We start from the raw sequence: 16,499 nt of genomic DNA on the forward strand, positions 1-16,499 counted from the left end.
CTGAGTCATCTGAACTGAGATTTGTGGTTACCACTAACTATGGTGAGTTTCAAAACAAACTAGCTTAATAAACTGCGGTTTGAAGCTGGCTTCTTTCAAAACGGACTACGGTCAGTGCTAAACCACAGTACCGAGTTCAGCTGGGATAATAATGTGAAAAAAGAATGGAAAAGCAGAAAGCAGTGGCAGCAAAAGGTGAATGCTTTAGTTACAAATTTCTGTACTAGCAGACCGAACAATTTGGGGCAGGTGGTGTGATGTGGCAGCTGCTGCCTGCATTCTTGTTGACACAGATTAATTAGATTCCTTCCAATCTGGAAACAACTGGTTTGAACAGAACCAATAAATGATTAACAAGTTGCTTATAGAATCACAGAATTGTAGAGTGGGAGAGGAACCATGAGGGTCATCTAGTCCAACCCCCTGCAATGCAGGATTTTTTTGCCCAATGTAGAGCTTGAACCCACAACCCTGAGATTTAAGACCCTCATGCTCTACTTACAGAGCTACCCTGGAGTCTAATTCGTCTTAATAATAACATGCTAGTTTGCGAATTCCAACTGTTCCTGACTAATTTGTAAAATTTGAGGTTTCTTCTACCATAATCACTTCCTGTGCCAGGAAGTGACCCACAGTTTGTATGTTATGATAAGCATGTGGAAGCAGCAGTGGCTAGCAGGGTATGATCCTGCTTCCCCATGTGGTTTGTCTATGCACTTTGGTGAACTTGTGCATAACTTCTCTCAGTGTGGCTGAAGCTCTTTGCAATTTCTTGTTGACACAGGGCTTACCTTACTTATAACAAACTGGAGTTAGGATTATGGAATCATTTAGCAGGTGACCAGGACTATAACTTTTAACCCACTAATGTCACCTTTGGCATTAAATAGCAAGCTCCTTTTGCTTAGGATGCATATTGCTAGAACTGGTGGAAGACACAATTCCATCTGCTTTTATGGAAACAAACTGGGGGGAATGGTCCAGCTGTGTTCAGAAAAGGAAACACAATCAGTAGTGGCATCCTTCAAAATCTGATGCTCTTATGGTAAAAATTTGCAGGAATTTGTAAGCAATTGCTTTGTTTGTAGGAAATGGTTTTAAGAGAATGAAACCTAATTTTTCATTTTTTCTGTTACATGTGTCCAGCAACTTTTAACAACTGTAGCAGCTATATCTGATATAAACATGAGCTTGCAAAACCTTAATTCTGTTTCTTTTTTAACCATGGGGGCGGCGGGACGGGTGTGGTGGTTATTCAAGATCAGCAGCACCGAGAGGCAAAAGTGAGTCTGTCCAAAGCAATATTTATGAATGGGCTTTCATCTGCCTCTAATTGAAATTAGCATTGAGTCATTCCCCCCCCCCCACCAGTAACTTTCCAAGGAGACAAATTTAACTTGACAGAGGAATAAAAGGTCTGAACTCGAGCTCTCCAAAAGAGTACAAAATGTGGCCAAGCTCGTAAATCACACCGCTAAATTGTAATGTGTATGCTAATTGGTCTCAAGTTCCATTTTTAACCTTTCCTTTAGCATCATAAGGACAAGAAGGATATTTTAGCATGCAGCAGACGAGAGAGAGAGAGAGAGAGAGAGAGAGAGACAGAGAGAGAGAGAGAGCGAGAGCTTAAAGCAGACTGAGGAAATGGACATTCTGAAGGGCTGCATGGCTCTGCCCAGATCTCCTTCATGCTGGACCAAGTAGCTTAGATGGCTAAAATGAAACCTCTGTTTCAGAGACAGCATAATTCCTGAGTATCAGGTATTGGGAAAAAGCAGCAGAAGAGAGCCATTAGCCTTCATCCTTTGCTTGTGAGCTTCCCAGAGGGATCTAGCAGGCAGCTGCTGGAATCAGAATGCTAGGCTAGATGACCCCTTGGTCTGATCCAGCAAGCTAATGCTTGATTTCTGTCTTTAATGTTTTTATTTTATTTTAAAAATTCAAGTATTAATTTCAAGTAAGGTCTACAGAGCTTAGGAGTTGTACAGAAAAGAAAGAAAAATAACAGCTGATTATTGTAGCAATGAGGCCATTCTTATGATCTCCAAAGAACTGTAGAATCTAGTCAGGTAGGAATTAGAGATGAAATAATTCTCTTTTTTGCCATATCTCAGAATTAATTATTCAAATGGTGAATGGAATAATTTGAAATTTGAAATTCAAATTCTAAAGTAAAAATTTACCTCAGGATTTGCAGCGCAAGGATTTGCTCACCCTCTTGGTGCGGCGGCGTTGTGGGACAGTGAGGGCTCTCCTCAGGCCCTGACGAGGGAATCACAGCATCAGTGTCCCATCTGGATAGGTGGTGTGGGCGTAAACCTGTGCCACCTATCAGGAGCTGGATACTAGCCTGCACCCGGGTTTGGCAAATGGTGCAGGCTTGGGCATGGGCTGGGCCAGGGGTGGGCAGAGCCAATGGAGCAGGAAGGCTTCCCTTGGGTCCACACCTTGGCCATTTAAACAGGCTGCACCTGGGGCCCTACCTGCTTTTCCTTCATCGGGAAAAGTGCTTTGATCTTGTTGGTGCCTTCTCTTGGTTGTTTTGATGGGAAGAGACCAAATATATAACGTTCTTCACTTTGAAATGATACAAAATACCTTTGCAAGCAAACCATCAAATGCTATCCAATATTAAATAGGGGGTAATGTTGAGCATCCTAATACTCAAATATTTAAATAATATCCAATGCTTTGTTGTTTAGTTGTTTAGTCGTGTCCGACTCTTTGTGACCCCATGGATCAGAGCACGCCAGGCACTCCTGTCTTCCACTGCCTCCCGCAGTTTAGTCAGACTCAATATCCAATGCATTTGGCATCAAAATCTGAGCAGAATTTTTGGGCAAAAGTGAATTTCAGTTCCAGAATTCATTCGTTCTTTTCTGTGCACAGGCATATTTCATTAAAAATAATAATAATAACTAGTCGTGATGCATCTCTCTACCCTCTCAGAAAAGCATGTGACAAATGAGACTCAAGCACATATTATTGACTCTGAATTTCTGCCCTGTCTCCCTTAATGGGCATAGCACAAGGAAAGAATATCTGCTTTGTGTGCAGAAGATTCCATATTCAGATTCTGGCATCTCCAGGTATAGCTGGGAGAGACCTTAGTTTATAATCCTGGAAAGTCAATGCCAGTCAGGGCAGACAATACTGAGCTGGATCGACCAATGGACTGATTCGGTATAAGCCAGCGTTCATGTTAGTCTCCGTTGCAGAACACTAGCTTCCAACTGCCAAAAAAGCAACTGTCTGGTGCAAACTTGCACTACTGGAATGTGGCCAATACTGAATACAGTCCATCAAGTAGGATAAAAGTAGTGCACATTCCCATTATATTAGCCACAGCAAAATGTATTGTGACACCTTAAATGCTAACAAAATTATTATGGCATAAAGGGTTCATGGGCTAAAGTCTACTTCATCATCAGCATTGCATTAAGTTATATTCACACCTTTCAAAATTAGTTCCAGCTGCGTTGCATCAGAAAGCCAGGCATGAGCTGGCTGTTTGTTCAACAAGCAAACCTACCCAACTCCACCATTGCCAAATTGCCATCTTGCTTTCTGTTTCAGCATGCCACAACACCAGATTCAAGAGCTTTCTTGGTGGGCCAATCTGTTACTGATTGTGCTAACCTGCAGAGTTCCCCAGAGTCACATCGGTTTCCTGTTTTGAGAAATTGCTTCTGCATGACTTCAGAGGCCAGCTTGGTATCTGGGAGCTCTACCAGCAATTCCATCAGCACTGATACATAACAGCCCACATTTCACCGGCTTGATCCCCATTCTAGCCATTGACTTGTTTGCCTTATTATTGCCCGAGAAGCAAAGACATGGTTAATTGTTTCATATGGACCATGAATTCTAGCGTCTTAAATGAACCGTGACTGCAAGTGAGGCTATGGCTCTTCCAGAACCGATGAACAATTGCTCTCATGTGGTGAGGAACTGACTTGTCTTAACAGGCTGTCATCCAAAAGCTATGTACTGTATTCAAAATGTGGCTTGGAAACTGGCTGGTTTCAATGGATTACTGCAGTCTACTGAGTTCAGGATTCCTGCTTAAGCTGGGGTTAAACTGGGAGGTTAGCATCACACTAGACTTTTTTCTTATCAAGCAAAATCATTTCAAGATGTTTAGCTGTAGAAAAAGTATTACCCCCCCCCCAAAAAAAAACTAACCAAAAGATTGCAGACTCTTTTAACTGCAGGGTTGTTTTGTGCCCAGAGGTATTTTAGGCAACAAAGAGTTGCTTACCAAGAAAGAGGACCTTAGTCGTGCCTCACAGTCACACCTACTGAAATCAGTGTACCTAGTGCAGGTGGCGCTGTGGTCTAAACCCCTGAGCCTCTTGGGTTTGCAGATCATAAGGTCAGCAGTTTGAATCCGTGTAACAGGGTGAGCTCCTGTTGCTTTGTGCCAGCTCCTGCCAACCTAGCAGTTCAAAAGCATACCAGCACGAGTAGATACCTAAATAGGTACTGCTGCAGTGTGAAGGTAAATGGCATTTTTGTGCGCTCTGGCTTCCTTCACAGTGTCCCATTGCGCCAGAAGTGGTTTAGTCATGCTGGCCACATGACTTGCAAAGCTGTCTGCAGACAAACATTGGCTCCCTCGGCCTGAAAGCGGAGCTGAGCACCTCACCCCATAGTTGACTGGGCTTAACCCTCCAGTGGTCCTTTACTTTTACTTTTACCTTTACCTAAGTATATTATTTATTTCAAGTATTTATAGATAGCTTTTTTATCAGAAAAGATCACATAGCAGTTTAAGGACAGCATGGATTGAACCTGGTGACTTTCTGCATGGACATCATGTGCTCTGTCTCTGAGTTTCTTGCCCTTCCCTTTCCCCACGCCCAGCCATGTGGCCAGTGTGTTCTTTGTAAAACAGAAATTTGTCTGGAATCATCTAGAAAGTACAATTCACATGATATGAACTGTAGGCAAGTTTTTAGAAATTAAAGTTTTATGAACTTTAGAAAATATCATAAACAGAATCTGTTAAGCAATCCAGTAATCTGAATTCATGCAAGTAATCATGGTTTGCTGGAGTGTTGGTCTGGGGAACCATGGTACACTTTCACTTACCTGCGTGAGCAGTGAAAGGAAGGAGAAATCTACCTTCTTGTGTCAGGTTAGAACCTTGCCTCATTCTCCCTTGCCTCTCTTGTAGTCTTGGCCGAATGACTTAACTCTCTTCCTTCTTATTCACTGTTTATTGAATGATGTGGAAGCAACTGGCAATAATGAGTTTTACCACTTGGAGGTGCTACTTTACAGATATATAGAACAAAAGGGCACCAACTGTGATGCCTTGTTTCTAGTGAAACTGCTAATTTCGGACTGTGTTATTTTACCTTCTCACCTTCCTCACTGCCACTTTTCTCCTTGTTGTTATTTCTCTTGCGGTTCAAATTGTGACTAACTTCAATGTTCAAAGGTTATGATTCTCAGCATGCTTGCTGGGCAATGAATTGCGATGAAATCAGGGGGACTTGTGTCCAAGTAATATGCATTGTGTTGTGCTGCACAACTAGCTTACCTTTGGAGTACACTAATTAAAACTTTCCAGAAAATTAAGAGGTAGCATTTCTCATCTTGACACTGTGGACCAGAATTGATAAGCAGTTACCCATCCTTTCTTGCTAGATGTGAATGGACCATAGCTGAATAGTAGAGCTCATGCTTTGTGTGTGGAATGTCATAGCTTCAATTCCTGGCTTCTCCTGGCAGGGCTGTAAAGGCTCTCTAGCTGAAACCATGAAGAGCTGCTGCCAGTCAGTGTAGGCACTATTGAGCTAGGTAGATTAATGGTCGGACTTGATATAAGGCAGCTTCCTGTGTTTCTTTTGCTATGTAGTTCTGACTTCTTAATCAATGTTCTGCTTTCAGAGGGTTTTGGTGTACATTTCCCTTTTTTTGCATTTTACTGACTGGAATTAATTTGTATTGTCTGTGATCTCAGTTGAGATAAAATGAACGAGAATTCCATGAGAATGATTGTACTTGTAGGTGTCAAGTATCATGGGGATTTGGCATTTTTGCACAATTTGCTATAGCTATTCATGGTGCTGCTTGGTCTGCAGATAGAGAGCAGTTGATGAACTTTTAAAAAAGCTTACAGCTCTCTATCACATTCACAGCAACTCCCCCCCCCCCAAAACACCCCTAATACAGAAACATCCATATTTCATTGGTGAATTTTGAAAATCATTATTTGGGTCTGAAAACCATGCTGTGTCTTCTTCTTCTTCTTCTTCTTCTTCTTCTTCTTCTTCTTCTTCTTCTTCTTCTTCTTCTTCTTCTTTTCAATCTGTTTTCTCCGAGCATTCAAATATTTTGTTATGTGCAGCAGACATTTTGATGCTGGCTTGGACCAACTGCCAGAAAGAAGGCGCTTGATGAGGCGCTTGGCTTCTAGAAGTCACTGTTGCTGGGGTAACAATATCAACAGAAGGAGGGGATCACTGGGGAGGATAGGGCTGCCGGGGAAAGGAGGCAGAGCCTGGTGGGCTTCTCCAACCCTGCTTAGGAAGTCGCAGCTGGTTCAACTCTCTTAGAATAAATGTAATGTGGTTTGAAGGAGCGCAGCCAGCCAACAGCCTTGCTCCCACATTTTGCAGCAACTGCAGCCTCTAAACCATCCCTCAAGAGCAGCTGTACACAGAGCGCATCACAACAGTCCAGTTGTGAGGTAACCAGTACAGGAGTCAAAGCAGCTAGGCTACCCCTGTCTAGCCTTAGCATCATTGGGCACCTGCCAAGGCAAACTTCCACTGACATTCTCTGGAGACTTTTGGTCCTGTTCTCATCCTCTTGGCTATTGCTGCCTGTGTTTGCCCGCTGTCTCTGAGCATTCAAGCAAAGTCAAAAGTAAGTTCCAGCAGCACCTTCCACCCGCTTTGGGTCTGGGCTTGGAGCAGCCAGCCCAGGCATTCTTAACTGGTTGGTTTACATGGTGGAAAGAAAAGGGTGGTGGAAAGAGTTTGGTAGCCCTTCCTTCCAAGGTGAGGGGGAGTGGCCTAAGCATGGACTTAACACCTCCATGTATTAACGTATTTTTCTGCCATATTTTTCTGTGTATAAGACGCCCCCTACTTTTGGGGACCCCAAATTTAGAAGATGAACATGTGCACTATCCATGTATAAGACGCTCCCAGATTTTTCACTTTATTTTAAAGTAAAAAAACAAACCCTAGTCTTATACACAAAAAAGTACGGTAATTAGAGTTAAACATGTTGGTTATATGAGGCTGATTTATATGTGTTATATTGCCACGCCTAGCCATAAATACATATTGACACCCATGTATCAGGCAGCCAGAAAGACAAAGGGCTTAAATAGAGGAAACAAAAGAATCGAAGGTACCCCAATCAATGTTCAGATTTTTTTAAAAATGGGATATTTTAATGGGCTATGGGGAGGGTGACCCATGTTACTAATTAATACTGAGAGACAGTTCTTGGGCATTGGTTTGATGTCATTACGATGCATAGTGCAGACAGATATAGTTATTGAAGTGTTATAATTCCCCTGTCTGAGAAATACGTATGAAAATTCACTCTGGCTGTTGGATGGATGAATATTTAAGAATCTAAATCCATGGGAAATAATTCTGGGATGAGGCATCTTAGCCTTAGACACACTGGCTAACGAAGTATTCGATTTGTATTATTAGCTCTGCTGGAAATAGTCCAGTAGCATTTTATTTGATTGGGCTTGTATCTTCCATTGTACGCTTGATGAATAGATATTGCTTGCTGGCGGGATTATAAATCCAGTCAGATTTGTCATCAGTTTGCAGTTACAGGAAATAAGTTACATATGGTTTTATAAAGCAGTGGGGGGAAATAGAACCTTCCAGTTAAAAATGAGCAAAGTCTGTGGCATCCACAAACTGAAGCTGAATTTGTCATGTAGTAAAAAAATTCCTTGACTCCATGACTTGAGACTCTGGGGGTGAGATGGAGAGAGCGCCTCTCCATAGAACAACCCCTCTGCCCTAGAAAACTAGAAATCAGAGAGGACAAGTATAGCCTGTTCTGACAAGTTTATTCCTTTTCTGCATGCTGGCATTTTGTTTCTCAGTGGAGTATTCAATTATTTATTCAACTATTTATTTATTAAATTTTTATATAGCTCTTCACTCAAGGCTCACAGGGCAGTTTACAATATCTGACACACACACACCAATTCACAGTCTAGTGGTACAGTCCAATTTTACAATGTAATCTGGTAGTCTAAATTTGGTTTCAGTCCCACTTCTGTTTTTAGATTTGTGGTGTGGGAGCTGCTAAAACGTGGAACTGTGAACTGAGCTGAACGTTCCACAGATCCAGTTAATTTGTTCAAAAGTACAGTAGTGATCTTTGAGAGGGCCAAAAGCTTCCCCTCTCCAGTTAATTCTAGTTATATACTGATAATTTTTTTTTAATTATAATTGTTCACATCCATTTCCTCTTTGCTGCCATACTGAGCACCCATCCATTTTATTCCTCTTCAAGTGACCAGAGATTATCACATAGCAAATTTAGGTACTGGGTGACATAATTAGGGGCAAATGAAGCTCATTTACAATGAGAACAATGCTTCCCAGGAAGGCCACATGGGGGGCAGCATTCCTCAGGATAGAAACTATTTGTGTGAGGGGGCTCCTTGCCTTAGTAAATGCCACCTTGATTTACCTGTGCTGGGCTTGAAACGAGCTTTTGCACCTTAAGTGAAAACCAAGACGATCACAGTGCCAAGCTAGAGACTGTCCTGTGCTTCTGTGGGAAATATAGGTGCTTTGACCCTATAGGTGAGAAAGTGGAGCCCCAACTGAAACAAACAAACAAATCAAAACAATTCATCTTGTGCAACTTTGCCCCAGGGCACAAAGATCTCTGTGGATCTGCCCTAATTGTTTCCAGTCATACGCTGCAGGTACCGCGATTTCTCCTTCCAATTACAGCTCTTTCGAGGACAGAGTGCCACTCAAGGGCAGTGGGGCACTTGGGTGATGTAATGGACTTACAGGAGGCCTGTGTGTGCCCCCTAGACTTACTGGTCTTAACCACCCCCCCGCCATGCTATTACCCTCCAGCAGTCCTCAGAAAACAGGGACATTCTATTCTACATCAGTATCAATGCTAGTTAGTAGTATTTATTGATTTGCCCCCCCCCCGAGCTTCCCTAAATGCAATACATAAATTCCAAGATTTCTGTGCTTTAAAGTACGGTAGTTTTGTGTGTTTCCTCTAATAACTTTTGTACACTTGACCAGGAGGAAATGCTCAAGCAGTAATACTGGCGTAGAACAGAATGTCCCTGTTTTCAGAGGAATGTTGGAGTTATTACGTTCACTTAACTCAGAAGGTAGCCCTGCTGTGTTTGGGGGACTCCTCCTGCTCATTCTTCTGATGTACATCTGCCCCAAAGTCTTGTCCTGGCGGCACCATATTTCTGACACTTGCAAGTGTCTCCTCAGAGGCATTGGGTGACACAATATGAAGACCCAAGGGCAGGTGTGGAGGCTAGAAAGTGGGCCACATATATGATATATGAGCGGATTTGTCAGAAACATTTTTTTGATAATTCCACTGTAGTCAAGAAAAGCAGTTCTTTTAAATGTCTGAATTATTTTCTTTATTAAAAGAATCCATGACTGATCACCCCAACACAATGATTTCTTATCTGCAGCTAGAGGCAGTCATTTTTCTTAATGGGGTGCTTTTTTTTGCAGAATGAAATTGTGAAATTATAGATAAAATATTTAGCATGGCGTTTGCTAATGGTATGTAATGAAAGGATGTGGGGTGGAGTGGCGGGGAGAAAGAGAATCTTGTAACTCAACCACAAGTAACTAAATTGCTATTTTTCTCTTCAGCTTTGTTGGTTGCTTTTGCCAGCATGATTGCCGTGGCCCTCCTGTATTTTCTTGGACTTTATGTCTCCAAGTAAGTCTGTGTAAGTGATATGTGGATATGTGGTATATGTTTTTGTGCTATGTTTTAAATCTGCAAGTTATCATTGAATTATTTATTTTTGCATTTATTTATTTTAAAGTATAGACACATAAAGAATTAGAATAAACAGTAATAGTTTTAGTCCATTTTTATGGGTGTGGACCTTTAACTAGGTGACAGGAGTGGCCATTTTCCATGTACAGGTGAAACTCGAAAAATTAGAATATTGTGGAAAGGTTCATTTCTTTCAGTAATTCAACTTAAAAGGTGAAACTAATATATGAGATAGACTCATGACATGCAAAGCGAGATATGTCAAGCCTTTATTTGTTGTAATTGTGATGATTATGGCGTACAGCTGATGAGAACACCAAATTAACAACTTTGGGGTTTCCACGATATTCTAATTTTTCAAGTTTCACCTGTATGGGGCTGATAAAAACACATTTATGGAGGTATATTGTCAGTCACAAAGTTCAGCTGTGTTCCGTTGACCTGGTTCTTGAATGTATTTTTGTGTGTTCAGACCTTTTAACCTCACCCAAATAAATCAGACAAGACTTAAATTTTGGTTTGGTTTTTGGCAGAATTTAGGCCACAACTTTATTGATTACAGAAAGTGAGTGGTTGCATAGGCTCTGGTTCAACTAGCTCCCTGCTCTGCAGGTAGTGCTGACCCAGGGTTCCAGCATAGGTCAGCCAAGGGTGAACACCTGGATAAGCGGAAAGCCGGGAACATGCTCTCTCCACCACCCAAATGTCCCCCTGAACTCAGGCATGGGCACAGTAGGGTTGACCAAACCATTGAGTCCCTGGATTCCTTTAACAGAATACCCTTCACATAGGGATGGCGAGAGCATTCTCTTCACATAGGGATGGCGAGAGCGTTCTCCCATCCCTATCACCTGAGCCTATCCACAACCTTACAAGTTGTGACGATTTGCTACGCGGCAGGCGAAACCCAAATGGCAACAGCCAATCAGCCAAGTGGGGAAAATTCCTGCCGTGCCCCTATCCCAATGACAGGCGACACAAGACGGCATAGCAAGGTCAAGCACACAAGCCCTAAAAGTAGGGAGAGGTGGGCGGGTGTTTCGATGTACGCATCAAAAGAGGAAGCTCTGGGTCACGTGCATGGGTATTTATAGGTCCCTTGATCCGTTTAGCCTGCGTCCCATTGACCTGATTCAACCCTGCAACAAGGGACCTACCAATTGGGTGTTGTGGCTATCCAACCTTACCCACCCACAACACAGGGTTTGGTTGCCAGGTCTCACCGCAATACGTGCTCTCTTTAAGGGAGGACCCGATTTAAAGATATCTACAAGGAGCTGCATCCATCCAGGACCACCAGTTGTTGCTCATGGCAAGTACGCCCATGCCTAGAAATGGATTTTGGCCTATATCTGTGTGAGATCGTCATACAGGCATCAAATGGCCAATTTCTAACACTTTTAATCTATTGTGTGATTACTCTTGATATTTTTGATTCAGTAAAACTAGATGCACATATGCACCACCAGTGTTTGCAGTTTTCTCTGCAGCCACTGTTGTGGCCACTTCAGTGCAAAATGTGGCTTGCTTCTTTAACAGAACAAGAAGCCACAGTGCAACGTCAAAGAAACCTCAGGCAACATATGTGGGGAGTGCTTTGTTGGATCATGGCATTGGCTTTCCTGGTCTTTATTTCCTACAAATTTGAATAAACTTAAGTTACAGTGTATTGTGAGCTTCTTCATTGTACATAGGGAATTCAGGAACCCACACCGTCTTTTGAAAGTTAGTGGGTAACCTTCTGCACCTAAAATTTCTTCGGTGTTTTTAAGGAGTTTTGTCAATCTATTAAGTTTCAGGAGACAAACTCCTCCTTAAACTGTTACTTATTTTCAGGTTTTCTAATTCTAGGTAACATTCAAGCCATAGATTTATAGACAGGTTACTTTTTGAATTCTTGCAGACTTCACTGTACCCGGGTACACTGCCATTGCCTTCAACACAAACCTACTTCCATTGTAAGTATATGTACCGCTTCACATTCTTTAAACATTTATGGGGGTATTCAACTAAGTTTTACTCACAGTAGATGCATTGAAATGAATAACTCTTGACTAAATTAGGCAAATTAATTTAAACAGGTCTACTCTGACTAAAACTTAATTGAACCACCCTTAATTGTGAAATATGCACGTCTCGTACAGTGGTACCTCGGTTTAAGAACAGCCCTGTTTACGAACTATTCGGTTTACGAACTCCCCAAAACCGGAAGTAGTGTCCCGGTTTGCGAACTTTACGTCAGTCTAAGAACAGAAGCTGAATGGTGGAAGGACACTGGCGGTGGGAGGCCTCATTAGGGAAAGCGCGCCTCGGTTTAAGAACAGTATCGGTTTAAGAACAGACTTCTGGAACGGATTAAGTTCGTAAACCGAGGTTCCACTGTATATGTTTCTAATGCGCATAAATTTCTGCAAATACCTCCTTTCCCCACCTGTTCATGTTTTAAAGAGCGATCCCTGCTGGAGTGGTGGATTCAGTAATTAAGAGTGCTTATTCTTGAGTTTTGAGTGATAGGCATAAAAGCACCCTCCTTTTTATTAAAGAGAGTGCCTTGACCTGTGCAATGTACTATGTTTCAGCTTTCTATTTGTTGTGGAATGATCTTTTACCATTTTGATGTCGTCCCCCGTCTCCCCGAGCAAGTGAGTTGTGTCCAACGCAGCTTGCACTTTTCCACACTGATATGTTCCTGGTTGCCACTGCAAAGCCACCTCTCAAAATCTGGTGATGCTTCCAGGGTGTAAAGGGGGAATATCTGCACACCTCCGATCCAAGTATACGCTGATGTTCTTTTTTGCAGTGTAGTTTGCCCCTAAGTATGCTGCTTAGAAGAAAGTTCCTTCCTTCTGGCCTTTTTAGGCTGCTTCCAGACCACCTGATTACTGAGCATTAATCACGATCTGTTTGTACCAAGTTTGCAGGCATGCTAGATGACACCAGCTCTTTACTAAGCATTCATTCTGATCTCTTTGCAAGTTCAAACAGCATTACATCAACCAGTGTCGTTTTACGCTTTACATTTCCACATCACTTTCCTTATCTCAAAATGTTTGATTTAGGGGAGAAGGTGGTTTGTTGCGCAAGAGCTCTGCATCAAATTTAATTGTGCAACTTGAATTTGCCAGCATGTGATTGAATTTGCCAATCTGTGATACCACCCCAAAACAGCGATAGCCTGGAAGCACCCTTAGAAGACTGTGTGTTCATCTCTGATAGCAACCCTACTAAGCAGATAAAATGCTGTGGGGCTCTTGTTTGTGTCCCTGTCTTGCTCAATAGTGCTTGCTGTCAGACAAGATGCTGGGTGATGTACCTTTTTTTTTGCTTAATGTGGCAGCTAACTTGACAGTAATGAGAGAATGCCACTGCTGGAGATAGATTTGAACTGTTGTCAAGAGCAGTCAGAGTAGATGGAGGTGTTTAAAAATGTACGTGGCAGGTTTGTAGAAGAACCTCATGGTGTATTCTTCTACAGCAAGTGTTTTTAAGTCTGTCTTTCTTTTTTTGCTAGCCTCTGCTTGAGATATTCAGGCTACGAATGGGCACTGTGCTTTGTTAGTGGGCTGTGGCCATATGAGGAACAAGCTCTGGAATGTGTGTATCAAAACTCAAGATCCATGTAGTCAGGGGCTGGCGCCGGAGCTTCAGCTAGCTGACACCTTCATTGTTGACCAGGCAAAGTTAATAGGCCAGACAACTAGTACAAACACACAGAGGCCTCATTCTATTTGCCCATCACAGTGGCTGATATAATGCCCCTTTCCTCCGGGCTTAAAGTAACGCTGCTCCCCACTTCTACCAAGGCACCTCTCCCAGAAGTTGTTAGCCCTCATACAATGCCCTTTTAGAGTTTGAAAAAACTTGTACAAACTGAATGAGACTTCCTGATTTAATACTGATTGCTTGTCCACTGGCATTAGCAGTAAATTTGTTTGCAGGAAATAGGCAAATGTTTGTACCCTAGAGCAACTTGTAATCCATCATAGGTACTCAGAAAATCCTGAGTATGAGACCAGCAGGGATAAGAATGTTCTGCTGGTTTCTTTTTTTTAGGTGGTACAGCTTGTGTGTAGTTCATAAAGTATTTCTCATCCTTCTAAAAGAAAAATGGATCGCAATTATGAGTTGGTTCGGAATGGGCCTCAGTTGGCTAGGTGGATATAATGATATAAACCGGAAATAAAGTAGGTGATGCCATCTATCAAGCAAGGAAAAATTGAGTTTGGAGAGATGCAATCTGGCCTCTAGCTCAGGCTTTTAATCTTGAAGGGCATTTTTTAACATGATGTGATTGCTAATAATGCTTCACAGCAGGTTTTAGGAAATTAACATTTTTAAAGAGAAAAAGAAGCACGCACACACCAATGACTGGAACATACGATTCCAGAATCTAAAATTCCCAGACGACTAGATTTTGGCTTGGTGTTAGACTTTTAAGGACAACCTATTAATTAATTTAAAACAAATTGTGCCCAAATATTTTTAAACAAATATAAAAATGAATTAAGGATACATCCCTCACAATGATCTACTGATGTTTGCTTTTCACTTATTTTTGCTTTATAAGTTGCTTTTAACTTTTTATGATTTCATTGCTTGGTTTTACATTTTTATATTGCCGTAAACTGATGTGATATATATATATATATATATATATATATATAGAGAGAGAGAGAGAGAGAGAGAGAGAGAGTATATCAGTATTTTTACAAAAATAATAAAATAAAAAATAAATTAAAACAGCTAAAATATTACCAGTGTTAAAATTCAGCCTCTTCAAAGTTAATGCTGTGTCCACCCCACTCCAGGCAGAAGTAGCTGGAACATACCTGGCGAAGAAATGTCTAGCTTTTCCTTAGATATTCTAATTTGTTGAGCAGATTGTTGCTCAGCTACTAGCTGTGGTGGTAGTGTTCTGAATGCCACTTGCTGGAAACTGCAGAAGATGAGAGTGCTCTTGTATAGTGGTACCTCAGGTTGCATATGCTTCAGGTTACATACGCTTCAGGTTACAGACTCCGCTAACCCAGAAATAACGCTTCAGGTTAGGAACTTTGCTTCAGGGTAAGAACAGAAATCGTGCTTTGGCGACGCAGCGGCAGCGGGAGGTCCCATTAGCTAAAGTGGTGCTTCAGGTTAAGAACAGTTTCAGGTTAAGAACGGACCTCTGGAACGAATTAAATACTTAAGCAGAGGTACCACTGTACTTGGGCCTTGCTTGCAGGTTTCCCACAGGCATCTGGTTGGACACTGTAAGAACAAGATGCTGGACATAATGGACCATTGGCTTGGTTCTTCATATGTACTTATAACATATAAGAAAAAGAATCAGTCTTGGCATCTGTTCACCTGCTGTTTGTCAGAGGGGAGGACCCTCCACACTGGTGCATTTTGTAACACGTCCTTGACATGTGTGTGTGTGTGTGTGTGTGTGTTGGCATCTATCTGTCTTGGGAGACAATGGAAGAGTGCACCTGCACATTAGTGCTAGATTTATTCTGTCTTGATTTGTTCTGTAATATTTTCCCCAATGCTTTGTTGTTGTTCAGTCGTTCAGTCGTGTCCGACTCTTCGTGACCCCATGGACCAGAGCACGCCAGGCATGCCTATCCTCCACTGCCTCCCGCAGTTTGGCCAAACTCATGCTAGTCGCTTCGAGAACACTGTCCAACCATCTCATCCTCTGCCGTCCCCTTCTCCTTGTGTCCTCCATCTTTCCCAACATCAGGGTCTTTTCCAGGGAGTCTTCTCTTCTCATGAGGTGGCCAAAGTACTGGAGCCTCAACTTCAGGATCTGCCCTTCCAGTGAGCACTCAGGGCTGATTTCTTTAAGGATGGATATGTTTGATCTTTTTGCAGTCCAAGAGTCTCCTCCAGCACCAACAATGCTACTACATTATTGTTATTTTAAATCTGCCCTTCACCCTAAGGTCCTGGGGCAGCTTGGAACAAACCTCTCTTTCCAACAATATGCACTAAATGGAAAGGAAGCACTATGAGTGGTTTATTTAACTACTCTACATTAGCATGCTGAATGTAAAAACTTGCCTTTAGTGGAGAAAGGGAAGTCCCTTGCCTTGGCACCTACTACAGGCACAACAGCTGGAGAATACTTTTAAACATGTTTGCACACCCTGGAGCTCCTGGCAAGAAGAGCTACCCAGCTGTTCTTCACTTACCATGCACTGGCTCATATTCTTCCCCAATCTGGTAGTGACTGCTTCTCCCCACCCCCCACAACCCACCAAATTTATCCTCACCAACAGCTTGCCACAAGCTGTCAGGAAGAGGAAAGTCTTGCTCCCCCATTTGCTTATGGCAGAGTTTTTCAAGCTTTTTGGGTCCACAGCTTCCATGACCAACTACATTCTTTCTGTGGCACCCTTGTGGGGCTCAAGAGTCCAGTTATGTCACCCCTTGCCTGCCGAGCTGGCAGTCCCTCACTCCTTTTCGAACACCTTCCCTTGAGTGTTCCCTCAGCCACCTCTCTT

At 42.3% G+C, this 16,499-nt stretch overlaps 1 protein-coding gene across 1 annotated transcript in view; it reads left to right on the top strand.

Moving 5' to 3' along the window:
* The first annotated feature begins 6,787 nt into the window (after positions 1 to 6,787).
* LOC117046615 (heparan-alpha-glucosaminide N-acetyltransferase-like) overlaps positions 6,788 to 16,499 on the top strand; it is a 69,879-nt gene continuing 60,167 nt past the window's right edge. The window contains exons 1-3 of the mRNA XM_033148738.1: positions 6,788 to 6,879; positions 9,876 to 9,945; positions 11,912 to 11,966. Coding sequence (XP_033004629.1) covers positions 9,899 to 9,945; positions 11,912 to 11,966 — 102 coding nt within the window. The 5' untranslated portion in view covers positions 6,788 to 6,879; positions 9,876 to 9,898. The remainder of the gene's footprint in view (positions 6,880 to 9,875; positions 9,946 to 11,911; positions 11,967 to 16,499) is intronic.

Source organism: Lacerta agilis, chromosome 5, assembly GCF_009819535.1.
Source record: "Lacerta agilis isolate rLacAgi1 chromosome 5, rLacAgi1.pri, whole genome shotgun sequence".
Classification (NCBI taxonomy): domain Eukaryota; kingdom Metazoa; phylum Chordata; class Lepidosauria; order Squamata; family Lacertidae; genus Lacerta; species Lacerta agilis.